The following is an 18,836-nucleotide window of genomic DNA, read 5'->3' on the forward strand; positions in this document are numbered from 1 at the left end:
CTAATAATTTGTTAGGACAGATATTTCCTCTACAGGGTGACATTTCTATGGTAAGATATATATCCATATATAGGTTTTTAATTTCTGTAAGCAGATTTTTTTAAATTTCCTCTAAAGTCCTGTTGTGCCTTTAATGGCACTTTTTGGTGTATCCTTATCAGGTTATGTGTATTCATCAGTTTCTCTCTCTGGCACATGTTATGGTTTTACTCAGTTTAGTGACATCTCTAAAGACTAGTGTGACCACAGCTGGAGTAGTTCTGTACTAACTCCTCTGCCTCTCGGTCTCAGGTTTCTCTTTTGCCTGAGGAGCCACATAGCGCAACCATTCTATGTATTTCCCAATATCAGCCAAGTCATCTGTAGAGGAGCAGTGGGGTGAGCAGGAGGGGCACGTTTGGTATTCTGCTGAGTCTGTGACTGTTTGTCTAGGAATGCCGACATGGAGATGACTCTGGAACGAGCAGTCAGTCTGCTGGATGCGGAGCACACGCCCCTGCCGAGGATTGCTGCTGCAGCCACTTTCATACAGCGAGAATGCTTCCAGAAAGCTGAGGCTCGGAAAAGGGTGAGTGAACTGAGGAGCTGTGCAAAAACCAGCCCGCTTTCTAGTAAGGGGCCCTGAGCATGGCAACTGCTGAGTTATCTAAACGTTAAGACGCTTTCACTTCATTGTATGTTTATTTAAGTGGAAATAAACATGCCTAGTACACACACACACACACACATCCCTGCAATTCAGAAACTTGAAGATTTAGAAAGCAAATTAAGATGGTATTTGTGTACCGTCCCAGTATTCCCTAAGGCACCATCCCACGAGGCAACTGTTGTAAGCAGTCTATGTACTTCTAGATTTCTCAGAGAGAGGCTATTATTTGTTATACTTGCATGTTAAAATATACTCAACATAAACAATTTTTAATTTTTATTTAACTTGTACATTTTCATTGTTTTCGGTTTCTCATATTGTAACAATTGTTCAATGTGGTCTTCGGTGCATCTTTATTTTTGTTCTTGAACATGTGTTTCTGTAGGACGGATTTCCCCCAAATGGAATTTTTGTGTCATTTTGTATTTGTTTTCAAAACATAAAATGTAAGGGTAGTGTGATACAGATTTTGAAATATGAATGAAAAATAAGTTTCCATGCCACTCTAAACCCTAGTCTCTTTATTTGAGGAGATCTTTCATTTTGCGGATCTGTTTCAAAGATCTTCCACCCATAGAAAAGCATTTATTGGGTGAGTTGGTCTTATGGACTTTTGTGATTTTTGAAAATAATCAGAAATGGTTACTCACTATTCACAGTGCCCTGCTCTTTCATTCAGATGTCTGTGACATGCCTTACTCTTTAAAATTCCTGGATCAATTTCTTTTGTCTCGACCAGAGGTCAGCGAACCGCCGCTCGAAGCCATCGGCAGCTCTCTTGCTACACACATGTGGTTCTGAGTAAAACTGAAAATTAAAATAGAACTATCATAGTCTAATTTATAAAATGTTACAGGCTATTGTTCAGCTAAGGGTGATTTCATTTGTTTGTAAACAAAAGTGATAGCTCTTGAATAATGTTTAAATTGTTGTGAGGGACAGGACTGGCTCTCCAGCTCAAAAGTTTGCAGCCCCCTGGTCTAGATGTATATAACTGTTCTGATAACTAACTAATTGATCATTTGACAAAGCTTTTACATATGGAAAGCTACCTCTAAAATCCAGAAAATAAACATATCCATTACCTTTTGCCTGTTTGTAATCTGTACATCCTGCCCCTCCCAGCCCATTTCCAATCCCCCGGGGGAACAAATGTGCTTTCTGCCACTAGGAATTTGTGTGAATTTTCTAGATTTCTTAAAATAATAAGATTATATAGTATGCACTCTGTATTACTTTGTTTCTCTTACTCAGCATAGTTCTTTTGAGAATCATTTTTGTTGTGTTTATTAAAATTATTTTTATTTTTGAGTAGTAGTCCATTGTATTGACATACCCACAACATTTTTTATCTATTTACCCACTGATTGACATCTGAACTGCTTCCAGATTGGGAATATTGGAAATAAAGTTGCTGTGGATATTGGAGTACCTATCTTTTTTCTGAACGTATGTTTTCATTTCTCTTGGGCAAATAACTGGAAATAGGATGCCTCCTTGATATGGTAGATGTATCGATTTCATTTTGTAAGAAACTACCCAACTGCTTTCCACTGGAGCTGTGCCACTTTTTATTCGCACTAGCACTGTAAGGATAAGGGAGTTCCACTTCCTCCACATCCTCACTGACACTTGATATGATCAGTCTTCTTAAATTCAGGCAGTCCTTTGTTTTAGTTTTGTATTCATAATGTTTTTAGCCATTACTTTACCACAGTATCTGTGTGTGTTTAAATCGGTATTTCCCTGGTGATGTTGCAACCACTTGTCTGTTCATTGCTGTAAGCTCTGCCACTGGTATTTGAAATGCCAGCAGGGTCACCTATGGTGCATAGGTGTGAGCAGAGTTTATAGATTAAGACAGACTCGGAAGAAGGAACAGGCAGACCATTTCGGAAAGGTTAGTCACCAACGCACTTCTGACTAGCATTGGAACGTCATCCAGTAGAGTGCTGGAAGATGAGCAACTCAGGTTAGAAGACGCAGGACATGGATGGAGCATAGGTCTCAGGACCTTCATTTGCTGATGAGGCACAACTGAAAATGCGAAGAAACAACTGAAAACACCCATTAATAATCAGAACATGGAATGTATAAACATGAATGTAGTGAAGTGGACTAGAATGGACCATACTGAATTGGACAATCATACGGTTTTCACTCTGCCAGAAACGGCAAATTCAAGAGCAATGGTGTCGTATCCATGGTCTAAAAGAACATTTGAAATTTGGTGTTGAAGTACAAGGCTGTCTGTGATAGGACACTATTCATATATGTAAAAGACCATTTAATCAACTGCTATTCAAATTGTCGGATGAACCACTACAGCCTATGATTAAGAAACTGAAGAATTTTACCAATTTTTTTCAGTCTGAAATTGATCAAGCATGTCATCAAGATGCATTGATCATTACTGGGGATTAGACTGTGAAAGCCAAGAAGCCAAGAGGAAGAATCAGTACTTGGAAAATATGACCTTAAAGACAGAAATGAAGCCAGAGATCGCGTGATGGAATTTTGCAAGACCAACATCTTATTCATTGGCAATACCCTTTTTCAACAACATAATAATGGTTATACACATGAACCTCACCACATGGAACTCACAGGAATGAAACTGACAACATCTATCAAAAGAGATGCTCGATGCAAGTCTGGCTAGACCAGAGGAGGTACACTGGTACAGATAGGAACTGAAAATACAGGGAATCCAGGACGGATGAGCCCTATAGGACCAGTGGTATGAGTGGCGAAACAGGGAGGGTAAAGGGAGAATGGGTAGGAAAGAGGGAACCGATTACATGGAACTGTGTGTGACCTCCTCCCTGGGGGACAGACAACCGAAAAGTGGATGAAGGGAGACGTCGGACAGGGCAAGATATGACAAAATACCCATTTATAAACTATCAAGGGCTCATGCGGGAGGGGGGAGCGGGGAGGGAGGGGAAAAATGAGGACCTAATGTCGGGGGTTTAAATGGAGAGAAAATGTTTTGAGAAACGATGTACAAATGCGCTTTACACAATTGATGTGTGTATGGATTGGGATAACAGTTGTATGAGTCCCTAATAAAATGTTAAAAAAAAAAAAAAAGAGATGTTCGAGGGGAGACATTAACACGGAGTTCAAGGAGGAAGAACATGTTTTGAAGCTGATAGTTGTGGTAGTTATTGTAATGGTATGATGTCTGGATTAGCTCTTAATAAAACGGTTTGGGGAAAAGGAGAGAGAGAATGGAAAAGCTCAATATCATCAAAACAAGGCCAGTAGCTGACCATTAATTGCTCATATGTAAATTCTGGTTAAAGCCAAAGAAAATTAAGATGGATCCATGAAAGCCAAAATATGACTTTGAATCTATCCCACCTGAATTTCAAGCTTACCTCTTGAATAAATTTGATTTAGTGACCACTGGCGATCAAAAAAATTATTGGGGGACATCCAGAACATCGTGAAGCATGCGAAGACTTGAAAGAAGCTAAAGATCATTGAAGAGACAGGAAAAGAAAAGACAACCGTGGGTGTCAGAGGAGACTCTGAAACTTGCTCTTGATTGTAGAAAAACTAAAGGGACAGGAAGAAATGATGAAATAAAAAGCTAAATACAAAATTTCAAAGGGCAGCTTAGAAGATAAAGTATTATAATGGAATGTGCAAAGACCTAGAATTAACAAGCCAAAAGAGAAGAGCACACTATTTTTCCAAACTGACAGAACAGAAGAAAAACTTCAAGCGGCAAGTTGCAACAGTGAAGGATTATTCTACATAAAAAATAGGCAGATACAGGAAACATCAAAAGAAGATGGAAGGAAATTATTTTTCACTGTGTCAAAAAGAATTGATTGACAAGAGGAAGTTATGTTCAAGAACTGATGGTATTGAAGGAAGAAGTCCAAGATATACCCAAGTCCTTAGTGAAAAAATAAGGCTCCAGGATACTAATTGAGATGCTTCAACAAACTGATACATGTTCAAGGTGCTCACTCATCTGTGCCAAGAAATTTGGAAAATTGCTACCTGAGTATAAAAGATTGGTATACATACGATGGCACAAAAAAAGTCACCCAACAGCATGTGGAAATTATAGAGCCATATCATTAAAAGATGCAAGTAAAATTTTGCTGAAGATAATATAAAAATTATTGCAGCAGCCCATTGACAGGAAGTTTCCAGAAATTCAAGTTGGATTCAAGAGAGGATATGGAACAAGTGGCATTGTTGCTGATGTCACGTGGATTTGCTGAATGCAGAAAATATCAGAGTTTACTTAGATATTCAACTCTGTGGATCATAACTATGGATAACATTGGGGGAAAGGGGGGTGGAGGGTTCCAGAACATGTCGTTGTTCTCATGTGCGTAGACCAGGAGGCAGTCATTCAAGCAGAACAAGCTGATACTGATTGGTTTAAAATCAGGAAAGGGTTGTATCCTTTTGCCATACTTATTTAATCTATATGCTGAACAATAATCTAAGCAGCTAGATGATAATAAAGAAGAATGCAGCATCAGAATTGGATGAAGACTTATTAGCAGCTTACAATATGCACATAAAATAACCTTGCTTGCTAAAAGCAAGGAAGACTTGAAGTACCATCTATATTCGTGTGTAAGCCAAGTTTTTCCAGCACATGTTTATGCAGTTTTTGTGGTAAAATTAAGTGCCTCGACTGGTATTCGGGTTGGCTTATACTCGTGTATATGTGATACTTAATGATGGAGTCATTCAATATGGATTGCACCTCTATGTAAAGAAATAGAAGTTATCACAACTGGACCAATAAACAACATCATCATAAATGGAAAAATGATTGAATTTATGAAAGATTTCACTGTATTACAATCAGTGACCATGGTAGCAGCAGTCAAGAAATCAAACGATGCATCGCATTGAACAAATCTGCCCAGACTTCTTTAAAATGTTAAAAAAGCAAAAACATCACTTTGAGGACTAAGGTGAACCAAACCCGAGCCATGCTATTTTCAATGGCCTCATATGCATGTGAAAGCTGACCGGGAATGAGGAGGACTGGAGCGGAACTGAGGCCTGTGAAATATGGGGTTGGCAAGAATATTGAAAGTCGGATGGAAGTGCCCAAAGAACAAATAAATCTGTCTTGGAAGAAGTACAGTCAAATTGTTCCTTGGAAGAGAGGATGGTGAGACTTTGTCCCTCATCCTGTGGACAGGCTATCCAGATTAGTCTCTGGAAAAGTACCTTGTGCTTGGTAAAGTAGAACCTCGGCAATAGACCCTCAATGCAATGGATTGACTCAGTGGCCGTATTGATGGCCTCACGCCGAACAACTGTGAAGATAGTGCAGGATGAAACAGTTTGTTCTGTTACGCCTAGGCTATGAGTCAGAACCGATTTAACAGTGCCTCACATCAGCAGGGTTAGCGAGACACGCCTGGGAATAATCAGCCATTTGAGATCAAAGGACATCATTTACTGAAGGACAAAGTTCAGAAAGGTTAGCGTAAGAGAGCTGGAAACAGGAAACACAGGGAGGAATTGGGATAAGGGATGTTGCCTCGAAAGGACAGCGGTATATGAGATGAAACCAAATGTTTATGGATTGGTAAATGTAAAACTGATGAGTTACTCATAAAATGTTCACCTAATTCATTATAAAAAGTTAAAAAAAAAAAACCACCCATAACTATGACTCAAATTGCCAATGTTGAAGTCTTTAGTTAAAGTTGTCTTTACTACTATTCCGCCTTGGATTTTTTTTTTTTTTTTGGTAGCTTTAACACATCGTTGTGCATGGACCCAACTTGATGGCACCTAAAAACAACAGCAACCACACAGCAAAGTCCATACAATAACCAACACATTCTTTTGTTCATGGGTAAGCAACACTAGCTCCCACCAAATAATTTAGCAGGAATGATTGCTATCAGGAACAAGCCAGATCAGTGAAAATCTACACTGTGAAGGTCGTTGACCCAAGGGTATGCTTAACTGATGAATGGAGGCTCTACATACTCCCTATTTCCTCTTGTAAAAAGAATTTGCAGGTTACTCAAAGATTAACCTTTCAGGGTCATATGGCCATATGTGACACACAAAGGGAGGGCTAAGACTCAGCTCATTTTTGACCAGTAATCCACAAACAAGCCACTACCTACAACCTATCAAAGGCTTAAAGTTTTTGAAGTGAAAGTTCATTTTGTGGACACTCAGTCTTCCTGATTTCAGTGACCTATGTCTGCTTTCTCTCCTCTTTAAAAATTGTTCCTCTCTGTTACTAATCTGACATAAACTGTTGTAGTTTTTTAAAGGGATGGTGAGGAAACATCCCTAGTGGCACAATGGGTTAAGAACTAACTAAAAGGTTAGTGGTTCAAACCCACGAGCTGTCTTTCTCTTTGGAGAAAGACAGGCAGTCTGCTTTTGTAAATATTTACAGCCGTGGAAACGTATCTGCCCTTTAGGGTCACTGTCTGGATCAACTTAATGCCCGCATTCTCAGTGGTGTTGAACACCCTTTCCAAGTGCTTATTTTCTATCCGTGTGACATGTGGTGAAATGGCTGTTCAACTCTTTTGTCTAATTTTTAATTGTTTTGCTTTCTTAGTCATTTTGAGAATTCTTTCTATATTCTGAATACAGATCTTTTACCAGTGCTGTGATTTTCCCAAATATTTTGTCCCAGTTAAGATTCATCCTTTCATCATCTAAACCCAGTCTTTTAAAGAACAGGGTATTTTAATTTTGAGGAGGTCATTTTTTTCCTTTTACATAAGCCATTACTAGCATATCTAAAATATCTTTCCCTACTCCAAAGTCACAAAAGTGTCCTCCTTTGACTTCTCTGACAATTTTTAAAAATATATCATTGTATTGGGGACTCTTCTAGCACTTATAACAATCCATACATCCTTGTATCAAGGATATTTATATATATGTTGCCATCATTTTCAAAACATTTTCTTTCAACTTGAGCCCTTGGTATCAGCTCCTCATATGTTACACCATCCGATGTCTCCCTTCACCCACGTTTCTGTTTGTCATCCCCCGGTGGGGGTGGGGGTTATATGTCTACCCTGTCCAAACCCCAAACCAAACTCACTGCCATGGACTTGATGCCAACTCATAGCAATCCCATAGGACAGGATAGAACTGCCCCTTTGCGTTTCCAAGACAGTTACTGTTTATGGGAATAGAAAGCCCTGTCTTTATACCACAGACTGCCTGGTGGTTTCAAACTGCCTACCTTTTTTTTTTTTTTTTGACTGATTTCTTTTTTCTTTTTCTTTTCTTTTTTTTTAGGTCTGTACATTTATTTTTTTAAATCTTTTTTTTTTCTTTTTTAACATTTTATTAGGGGCTCATACAACTGTTATCCCAATCCATACACACATCAATTGTGTAAAGCGCATTTGTACATCGTTTCTCAAAACATTTTCTCTCCATTTAAACCCCCGACATTAGGTCCTCATTTTTCCCCTCCCTCCCCGCTCCCCCCTCCCGCATGAGCCCTTGATAGTTTATAAATGGGTATTTTGTCATATCTTGCCCTGTCCGACATCTCCCTTCATCCACTTTTTGGTTGTCTGTCCCCCAGGGAGGAGGTCACACACAGTTCCATGTAATCGGTTCCCTCTTTCCTACCCATTCTCCCTTTACCCTCCCTGTTTTGCCACTCACACCACTGGTCCTATAGGGCTCATCCGTCCTGGATTCCCTGTATTTTCAGTTCCTATCTGTACCAGTGTACCTCCTCTGGTCTAGCCAGTCTTACAAGATAGAATTCAAGTCATGGTAGTGGGAGCGGGGAGGAAACCTTTAGGAACTAGAGGAAGGTTGTATTTCTCATCGTTGTTACATCGCACACTGACTGGCTCATCTCCTCCCCGAGACCCCTCTGCAAGGGGATCTCCAGTGGCCTACTAATGGGCTTTGGATCTCCACTCCGCACTCCCCCCATCATTCACTATGGTAAGATTTTTTGTTCTGATGATGCCTTATACCTGATCCCTTTGACACCTCGTGGTTGCATACTGCCTACCTTTCTGATCTCAGCCCAACTTGTAACCACCAGCCCACCCAGGGCTCTGACATCATTACAGAATTGCCAGATTGCATCATTGCATTACTGCCAAGCCACTGAGAATCATGGCCCAACCAAGCTGACACATACTAAACCATAGCCAATGTTACTCTCGCCTCACATCCCAGTGTTTGGTCCTGCCACATGTGCATCGTTAATGTGCAAAGCAGTTAGATAATAGAGTTTTTACTGTTGCAGATTCAAGATGTCAGATAACAATATAGTCTAAGTTAGGACTAGGCATTGTATGTAGAATGCAATTAAATCTGTCTTAATCCTATGTCTAGTCATCATAAATCTCGTGTGCTTAGGTTCATTGAGATTTATGTATTTATGGGTTTCATCACATTTGGAATATTTTCAATCATTATTTCTTTAATTTTTTTTCTGTCCCCACCATCCTTTGGATACTTAAATTACACATCTGTGAATGATTGAGTTGTCTCACAGCTCATCAGTAGTCTTTTGTTTGTTTTTCTGTTTTAGTGGTTTTTCTCTGTGTGTTTCATTTTACATAGATCCTATTGGCATGGTGGTTGTGCTGCTAAGTGCAAGGGTGGCGGTTCAAACCCACCAGATAGTCCACAAGAGAAAGATGAGATTGTCTGTTCCCTTAAAGAATTGCAGTCTCAGGAACCCCAAGGAGTTCTGCTTTGTCCTATAGTGTCATTAAGACTTGCAATCAACTAGGGGGCAGTGAGTTTCATTTCATTTTGAATAAATTTATTGTCATTTCTCAAATTCATAAATATTTTCTTCTGCCATATTCAAAAAGTCAATTGTGAAGGCCATTGACCTGGGAAATGCTTATCTGATGAAAGAAGGCTAATTAAAGGCTAATGCCATTAATTCAACCCATTCATTTCAGACATTGTAGTCTTCATCTCTAGACATTAGATATGAGGTTTTAAAAAATATCTTCCAGGGCCTCCCTTAATATAACCCATTTTCCCTCAGCCTTTGGAACATATAAAGATATTTAAGATAGTTGTCTTAATGTCCTGGTCTGCTCATGGTAACATCTGTGCCCTTTCTGAGTCAGGTTTGATTAGTTACTTTGTCTCCTTCTTTGCACGTCTGGTTGTTTTTTATGGGCTAAAATACATTGTGGGTTTTATATTGTTGAGTGCTAGACAGGGTTGAATTTTTATTAATAGTTGAGTTCTATAGTGGGCTATAATTCAGTTACTTCGAAGCAGTTCCATCCTCTCAGATTCTGCTTTCTATGATGTGGTCGGTAGGAACAGAATTGCCTTTGGTCTACAGCAGTGTTTCCCAAAGTGGGCTATACTGCCTCCTGGCAGGCACTGAAATGATCCAGAAGGATACAGAAGCAGATGCCTATACTTTATCCTAGATTCTGGGCAATAGTACAAAACTTTTAATTGCTAGGGAAACACTGCATAATTTTTTTCTTCTTCAAAGATGGCGGTAAGCCAAATAAGTTTGGGAATTTATTATCTAGCACTAAGTAGTCCCCATTCCTAAGGCCAGCCATTTCTTAGAACTCTGACCAATGCACCAAGAATTATGAGAGGTCATGTTTGTTTGCTTACTTTTCAAATATCTGGTAAGAAAAGCTCGGTGCTGTTTTTGGTCTTTGGTGGTCATGTGAAAATGTTTCCTCAAATCCTTTGGGTGATTATTTCTCTAACCTCAGATAGTTCATTTTCTCATACAACCAATATTTTATTAAGTATGATAGAGGGACTTTCTGCAAAATTGTAAAGTTACGTTTCTGTACAGCTTTGCATTCCTGTGGCCCTGTGATTACCACACTTCTCTCCCTTACCGCTCTTGGAGGTGAGCCCGACCTGAGTTTTCCATTACCACACACACCGAGGGCATAGGAAACTCTAAGGCGGTATTAGAGCAGTTTCCTTGTTTTCCATCTTTCCATCATTGACTCATGACCAATTATAAAAACTATTCTTTCATATATTTTGCTTAGTTTCTTAGTCATTTCAAGCAATAAGTAAAAGTATCCATATTCCTATTGAGTCATTTTAAATTTTGGTAAATCCCAGGTGTCTTCCCCAAAATTGTACAGTCTTACACTCCCACCAACATTATATCAGTGTTCATTTCTATGCGGCACTCTGAACCCAAGATATTATTTTGTTTGTTTCTGTTCATCTAACCAAAAAAAAAATACAGAATTTCATTTTTTATTTTTTGGAATCAAGACAATTGCCTGATCAGCTAATCAAACACTCATAGAGGAAAATCTTCTTACAATTAGGTATTGACATTCATAGAATTAATCATGATACGTCTTACATAAGCTGTACTCAATATGTACCATCTGCCTTTTTAGTTTAAGTTTCTTCAAAGCTGAATGGGAACATACTGATAATTAAAGCCATAAGCCCAAACTCCTAGATTTTTCACATTTTTCCTTACTCTTCCCTGTTAATTTCATCCTCAGCCAATTACAGAACATTTTAATCACTTTACTCTTATTTAGTCTTTCCAAAACCTTCAAATATGTTTGAAGGTTGCACTTACATTTCATTCAGTTAAGAATAAACCCATTTCCATCCAGTTGATTCCAACAGATAGCAACTCTGTAATGACAAAGTAGAACTGCCCCAAACGGTCTCCAGGGCTGCCCGTTCTTATAGATGCAGACTGCCACACCTGGCACTCACAGAGCGACTGGTCAGCTGGCACTGTCACTTTTTGTTTGGCAAGTAAGCACTTTAACCACCATATCACCAAGGCTCCCCAGTTAAAAACACATAAATACATTACATAATTGCAATAGCAAGTGTAGCTGACATAAGTACACTAGGAGTCCCCCACCCCCCCCCACCCCCCACCCCGCAGTATTCTTGGTAACTTGATAGCATATACTGACACAGGCAGAGTAAGGAGTGGAGAGAGTAACCACAAACAGTAGTCTGACGCTTCTGATAGAACTTCAGGGATCAGTAGGTTTCCCAGAGGAAAAAGAGTGTAGTTAATCTTACAAATCAGTCAAGTAGCGATTAGACAAGTGCATCTACTGATCTGGGGGTAGGGGGTGGGGTGGGGTGGTGGTGGTGGTGGTGGTGGTGGTGGTGGTGGTGGTGATGGGTGTGTGTTTAATCCTGCAGCTGAACATCATTTGGTAGGATTTTTTGGCACTATGTTTTCTGTCAGTTGCTATATTGTTTCTATTGTTTATTTTTCCTACAGATAATGTCTCTCAATAACTCGTAGAAGTTTTTGTTTGTCACGCATTATATTCTTCCATTATTACAAGTGACAGATATGTAACAAGCGAAAATTATCTTCATCATTTTTGCTGTTGACTTTAAGTTAATTGTACAAGATCTAAAAATTCGTATGAACTCATATTTGTCAGTCAGTACCTTTCATCATCGTATCTGTATTTTAGGGTGTTTTTTTTTAAATTATTTGTTTCTTTTGGGGTTTTTTTTAAAAACCTACCACCACAATTAGATTATTTTCTATTTTTTTAAGTTAGATGATTTGATTATTGGATATGATTCTTTGCCTATACGCTTAAGTGTTCCATACAAATAAGAGTAGATATGTTTTATAATAATATGGTTTTCTAGTAATTGATTATATATATATATATATATAGAATCATGCTTAAAACTGGTCTTTTTTTATGACATCAGGTAAATGCTTAGGGTTTCTTTCTATACCAAATGTGTCATATCTGGTCATGATTAGGTGTGTTTTCCTTTTGTAATTGGGAGTTATTTAAACTTTTTAAAAAATGTTCACATTGCTGAGTTGGGCTTGATTTTCATTATCTGTCAATTAATAATTGGATTACAAATATGGAAGGATTGAAGCTGTGCTTGCTTTCTTAGCTCTCATTCAGAAATAAAGTTATAACACACCAGGCTTTCAAAATAATGAAACATGGAAAGTTGATTCAAGTCTAGAAACATGACAGAAAAACCTTGGTATATCCTGAGAGTTATGTTAGGGCATTATAGCCTAGGCCATTAACAAAATCCTGCTTGTATTAAGCACGGTGTTATAGTTTAGCATGGTGTTATAGTTTTTAAATTTCTGTAGGGAAGACTATTACAATTTGGACAGATAGATCTATATTTAGATGATAAAACTTTGTAAGCCTTTATTTTACTTGCTGTGGCTCTCTCAGCCTTTCACAGACCCCATGCCTCTTTCCCTCTGAAACACTTCATTTTTGGGCCCACTGTCTTCTGGTGTTCCTCCCTTCTCTCCGCCCTCTCTAAGTTTCTTTGGTGGACAGTTCATCTTCTACCTGCCTCTTAAATGTTCACATTCCTGAGATGCTTCCCAGGGACTTCTTTTCTTACTCAATATAATCCCCTGGCTGGCCTGATTTACTCCTATGGTTTCCTTTGTGTGGACTAAATGCTACTGACTCAGCCTACAGCCATCTCTTTCCTGGTTTCCAAACCACACTGTTCATCTATTTTCGGGGACCGCCCACTGCACCAGCATCACTATAGTCAACAACCTTCCCTCGAAACCTGTTCTTCCTCCTAGTCCTTTAACCTTCAAACTCTGACCCTAATGGATCTCCCTGCCTTCATCCACTCCCAGTCGATTCTTACAGCACCTGGAGAGGCCTTTCCACTATCTGCCTCTGCTGTGCAGGATAAAGGATGGGTAGGTCCCTTTATTCATTCTGCAAAGACCTGCTTAATAGAGCTGGCCCTGTTTCCATTGGCTTCAAACCTCATCACCTAAGGAGTAATTGCCATACTGAGAACTCACTGCCATTGAGTGGATGCCAATGCATAGCAATTCTATAGGTCAGGATAGAACTGCACCTGGGAATTTCTGAGGCTGTAACTGTTTAGAGGAGTAGAAAGTCCTGTCCCGATGAGTGACTGGTTGAATCCAACTGCTGACCTTGCAGATAGCAACCCCAATTTTTGCAACCCCTCTTCACCACCAGGGCTCCTCGGTGATTGTCATGTGTCTTATAAATTGTATTACAAAATTAATACTAGCTCATTGCTAGAAAATTGAGAAATTAAGAAATAAAAGGGTACCCGTGGCCCCATCATAGTTATCATTTTGGGTTTTCCTCTCCACATTCTTTAAATACAGCATTTACAGAGTGGCAATCAAAAGAAATATATAGCTTTCTACATGGGATTTGTTTTTGTTGTTGTTTAATTTTAAGCAATGTGTAAAAATTTTTGTTTTCTAAAAATTCCAAACTAGCCACTTACATGATTCATGCCCTCACTACTTCTCTTAATCCCCTTGACTTAATTCCCCTCTTCATAGAAATACACAGCATAGAAATACACAGCAGTTTCATTTGATGTCCCCAATAACATTATCGTTAGCATTGTTCCATTGTTCGATTTTATAAAATTCATTTTAGTGAGTGCACAATAGTAATGGTGGTAGTAACAGCTACCATGTGAACTCCTGTGGGCCTGACACAGGATTGCGAAGCTCACTCAAGAATCCTCTTTTGGATCACTGAAGGTACGGGTGCTACAGCAAAGTGTGGTGAAGAAACCAGATGGTGCCCGGCTATCAAATGGAATAGTGTCTGGGGTCTTAAAGGCTTGCATTTAAATAAGCAGCCATCTATGCAAGGAATCCACTAAGTCCACATGGAAGAAGCACACCAGCTTGTGTGATCCAAGGTGACAATTACAGAATTTGAATATAGTGAGGAGAAAAGCATCAGAGCAAATATTATGAACACCCAAATTGTGGGGGGCTTTAGGGGGCTGTGGGAACTCAAAACCCATCTACAGAGCATCTAGTCAGGCTGAGCCACTCATAGATCTGCTCTATCCACAGGCAAGAGTCTGGAACAGCCTTGCTAACAGGCAAAGATCATTGCAATCTTGATTATGCTTGATCGACCTTGATACTTGGCCAGCTGACAACCCTATAGACAGGGACCTGAATTTGTTCTGGGTGCAATTATCTCTTACTGGTTCCATGCCAGAAATTTCTTCCCTGCCTTTGTGAATGTTGTTGGGGGTCTCTCCCTTCTTAAGCATTATTTTATCTTTGTGTGCTATTATATTTGTAGCCTTACCACCTTAGGGTGATTTTGTTTTTTTCTGTTGCATCTCCCAGATGTGAAGCACAGGAGGAGTGGATGCATAATGAGAATAACCAATACAAGGGGTTATAGGGAATGCAGGGATGGGGAGTGGGTGACGGGGAGGGTAAGGGAATCTCAGAACTAAATGGTGGACACTGGAGTGGGGAGGGAGCACTAGAATGGATTGTGATTGCGTAACTCATCTCGGAGGCGATTAAATCCATGAGAGGGGGAATGTTCTAAAAAAACTGATTTGGGGGTGATTGTACAATTTTCCTTCACATGACTGATTGAACTATTAACGTATATGATATGTAAATTACTTGTCAATAAACCTTTTGAGGGGGGAAGAATCCTCATTTGACTGAGGAGGGACAGAATGAATGACTAGGAAAATATCTGTCAGTTCAACACTGCTTTGCCTCTCCCCTGGATACCTTAGCATCTGGATGTTGGAACATCGATTGTTAACCAATCACCCCACCATTGTTGGACACTTATGGGTTTTTGTTGTTCACTGTCATACATAATGCAGTCGTTATGTTTGCATGTTAGTCTGTGTCAGCAATTCTGATTGTCTTCCAAGTATCAGCTACTAGAAGTAAAATTTTAAGAAGTTTCTCGACACACATTGCTAGTTGGCTTCCTGAAAGGTTATACTAATTTACAGGAGTGACTGTTTCTAATGGGGGGGAAAGGAGGGAAAACGAGTGACATTTCACGGGGGAGGTGGCATTTGAGCTGGGTCCTGCAGAATGAGGAGGGCTGTGCCAAGGAGAGGCAGTGTGAGCTGTGCCTTCCAGACAGGGCAAGGAAGTGGGAGCAGAGGGGCAGGGGCTTGCAAGAGCCTGTGCCCCAAGAGTGCCAGTCTGTTCCCTGACACCTGCTTATTTGCCACCAGATATCTTCCTTGTTTCATTCTTTTATGGTTGGCAGGGAATCGAATCAGAATAAATTCATAGAAGAAAGTTGAGCTTCTAACGTATGCTTCTGCTCTTTCCATGTGTTTAGACACTGTCTCGACTGAAAGCTTTTTTGAACTTCCAAGGCGCCCATGTTAGTCTGTTCTTTTTGATCTTTCCACAAAGTGGAGGGGTGGCAGAATCAAATCCCCAGAGGATTCAGAACTGGGATGCTCCTGCCCCAGTTTCTTCCCAGAACTCAAAGGGACACGAGCATTCGACTTAAGTCCTTATGGACCAAATACATTGAGGAAAATGTCTTCGGTATCCGTTTGCTTGACAAAATAAGGAAAATAACTGGAATCTATTTTAAAACTTGAGATAAATGCCAGGCACCAGGGAGTCAGATAATACTGTAAGTAGAGCATTTCTTTGAACACTGCTGTGTCTACAGCTTCCTGCTTCAGGTCTGGCACCAGTGCTGAAAGCCAGCAGGATAAAGGTGAAAGGGAAGGGGGACCAAGGCAGAGATGGTTAGCAGACGCACTGGCATCCAGAGCAGGAGAGGCCTCCAAGCTCCATGTCATTTAGTGTGGCAGCTTCAAATGCAGTATGACGAGTTAGCCATTCCACCACCATGCTTTGAAGAGGACAACTTCTAAATTAAGTAAGAAACTGTTTCTAATGCTGCCAAAGCGCGTCAGGACAAATGGAGTTTTCTTTGTGCATCTGGTGTGTATACCACCCCAGTGAAGCTTGGCTGGCATTGATGAACTGTGTAGGGTGAGTTTAATCATCGTAGTACATCACCATTTTGTAGGGAGTCAGGGAAACGTTAAAATCCCAGCGGTTCTGCTATAAGTTATGTGTTGGCTAGTTATATGAGGAAGTGTAGTAATGGGGGAAAAGGAATCAAATAGATGATCTATTGGATCAGATTTCATTGATAGCTAGGAAATCTTTCTCATTAGCATTGTCATACAAATATGTTCGAATGGCTTAAGACAGGACCCTCCAACACTGCTGTACTGTTCTCCCATCTGTCTACTGTTCTTCAGATTCCTTCTCTGAAGAGAGCCACAAGTAAGTTCTCCTCATCATCAGGAACATAAAAGCATCAAGAGCCATTCCTTTTAAAATTCTTGTGATGTTTTCATTAGACAACATGCATTAAGCTCTTATGGTTGCCTAATACCTGCTAACCGCTCAAGGTACAGTGGCAACAGTAGTAGAGGTGGAGCTGTTGTTTTTATTTTTACTGTTACTAATATACTTACTATTTCAAGATTATTTTTCAGGCCGTTTATTCTCGGCTTGCCAGTCTTCTCCCTCATCTTCACACAAAAATATGATTGGAAGACTGTTGTAAATACTGTTAACCTGCCTTTGAAAGCGTTTGATGGGTATAGATAAGGACAGTGAAGATGTGCCTCTGGGCCAGTGCACAGCTCACTCTCTCCAGAGAATACGCTCATGAGCAGATAATAAATCTTACACAAGTGATGAGCCTCCTTTGAAAGGGTATGACGCTCATGCCCATTCACAACAGTTTATGTCCTAAAAGTCTGCATCAAGATGGTGAAAATTAGATCACAAAAGCTCTTGCCAACTTAAAATTTTAAAGATCAGATGCTAGTGGCACCCCACGAAAAGAAAGCCCCCAGTCTACAGTGTCACACTTCCCCTAACCAGCCCTTTGCCATACCTCGTGGTGTCTTTAAGTCCTATTTGCAGCTGGTAACACAAAAGCAGCTTCCTCAGATTGCCGTTATGTGGGCTCTTCTGAAGCAGACGTGGGTTTCAGAATCTAAACCCTCTCTTTTTCTTTACTGTCCTCAATTCTGTCCCTTGCTCTAGTAGCTTGCTCTTTCTCTTGTCTTTGGATAGAAGATAATTTTTTTCCAGAACACCGTGTAAAATCGTGTTTAATTAAATAGAAGTATGTGAAATCTATATGCATGCCTGAAATATTCAACAACAAGAAAAAGAGCTTGCACTTAGGGTTAGATTGCATGCTACTGGAGTTGCCATGATAAATGAGTTTTTCTTTTTATTTCTCAGATGATTTTCATTTATTTTACATTTACTTTTAGGGTTTGACCTACGAAAAAGATAAGTGTAATTAGGTATTCTTCCATAGGATTTTTATCTCCCCACTTAGTGTTCTCAAGACCTGGGTCCCCTCTTTGCCATTTAATTATTTCATAGGTTCCAGTCTTGAATCCCCAAGTTTATTGTTAGCCCTTTGATAGCAGATACTCTCTTATCGTTGTGCTACAAAGTACAGCCTGTCTCTGGTTGAGCCACACAGAGTTGTTGTTTGCTTGAGTGTTGTGATCAATTATGCTGGATGTCTTGATTCCACATTAAAACGAATAAAGATGTGCCGTGTCCATCTGCTTCTTCTCCAGGTTAACCAGCTCCATGGCATACCCAAACTTCTGCAGCTGCTTAAAGTTCAGAATGAAGATGTGCAGCGGGCCGTGTGTGGGGCTTTGAGAAACTTGGTTTTTGAAGACAATGACAACAAGTTAGAGGTGGCTGAACTAAATGGCGTACCTCGGCTGCTCCAGGTGCTGAAGCAAACCAGAGACTTGGAGACTAAAAAGCAAATAACAGGTAGTGCTTACTAAACATTAAAGGGCATAGCACAGTGCGCTCTAGCCGGATGTGTTATGTCATCTGTTTTTCTTAAGTTTCCTGGAACAAATGATTGATGGACTCACTGTTATTCAAGAGATGGTTTTAAAGGGATTTTGTTACCTTAGACTCCAGATTCCAGCCAAGTTTGAATTCCTTTTATCTGAAAGGAAAAAGATTCTAAAGTTTGGCTTGATATTTTGAATGAGAAACTAGACACCTTTGACCAAACGTCTTTAAAGCAACTTCTTGACCAGACTCACTGTGTGAAAATTCTACACAAATTTCTAAAAGGTGGCTTTGAAGCTTGAGGATATGTGGGGTTTCAGTCTTGTCCTACATGTCTGAAACATTCTGAAGAAAACCAAGAACCAGGCACAGTTATGTTTTTTATCTATTCAACAGTCAGCATCCTGGATCTATACAAGGAAAAGGAAATGGAAAGTCAAATGGTTTCCTAATGTAGAGGATTAATTTAATCAAATTAATTAAAATACCAGGCATTCTTTCCTCCAATCTTTTGGTTACTGGGATTCCTCCTAATGCAAG

At 39.7% G+C, this 18,836-nt stretch overlaps 1 protein-coding gene across 1 annotated transcript in view; it reads left to right on the top strand.

Moving 5' to 3' along the window:
• Positions 1–18,836, top strand: part of PKP2 (plakophilin 2) — an 89,511-nt gene that overhangs the window by 10,505 nt on the left and 60,170 nt on the right. The window contains exons 3-4 of the mRNA XM_004700202.2: positions 433–568; positions 18,059–18,266. Of these exons, the coding sequence (XP_004700259.2) occupies positions 433–568; positions 18,059–18,266 (344 nt within the window). The remainder of the gene's footprint in view (positions 1–432; positions 569–18,058; positions 18,267–18,836) is intronic.

The sequence above is a fragment of the Echinops telfairi genome, unplaced genomic scaffold, assembly GCF_000313985.2.
Source record: "Echinops telfairi isolate 266 unplaced genomic scaffold, ASM31398v2 ScPeMD7_7406;HRSCAF=8444, whole genome shotgun sequence".
Classification (NCBI taxonomy): Eukaryota; Metazoa; Chordata; class Mammalia; order Afrosoricida; family Tenrecidae; genus Echinops; species Echinops telfairi.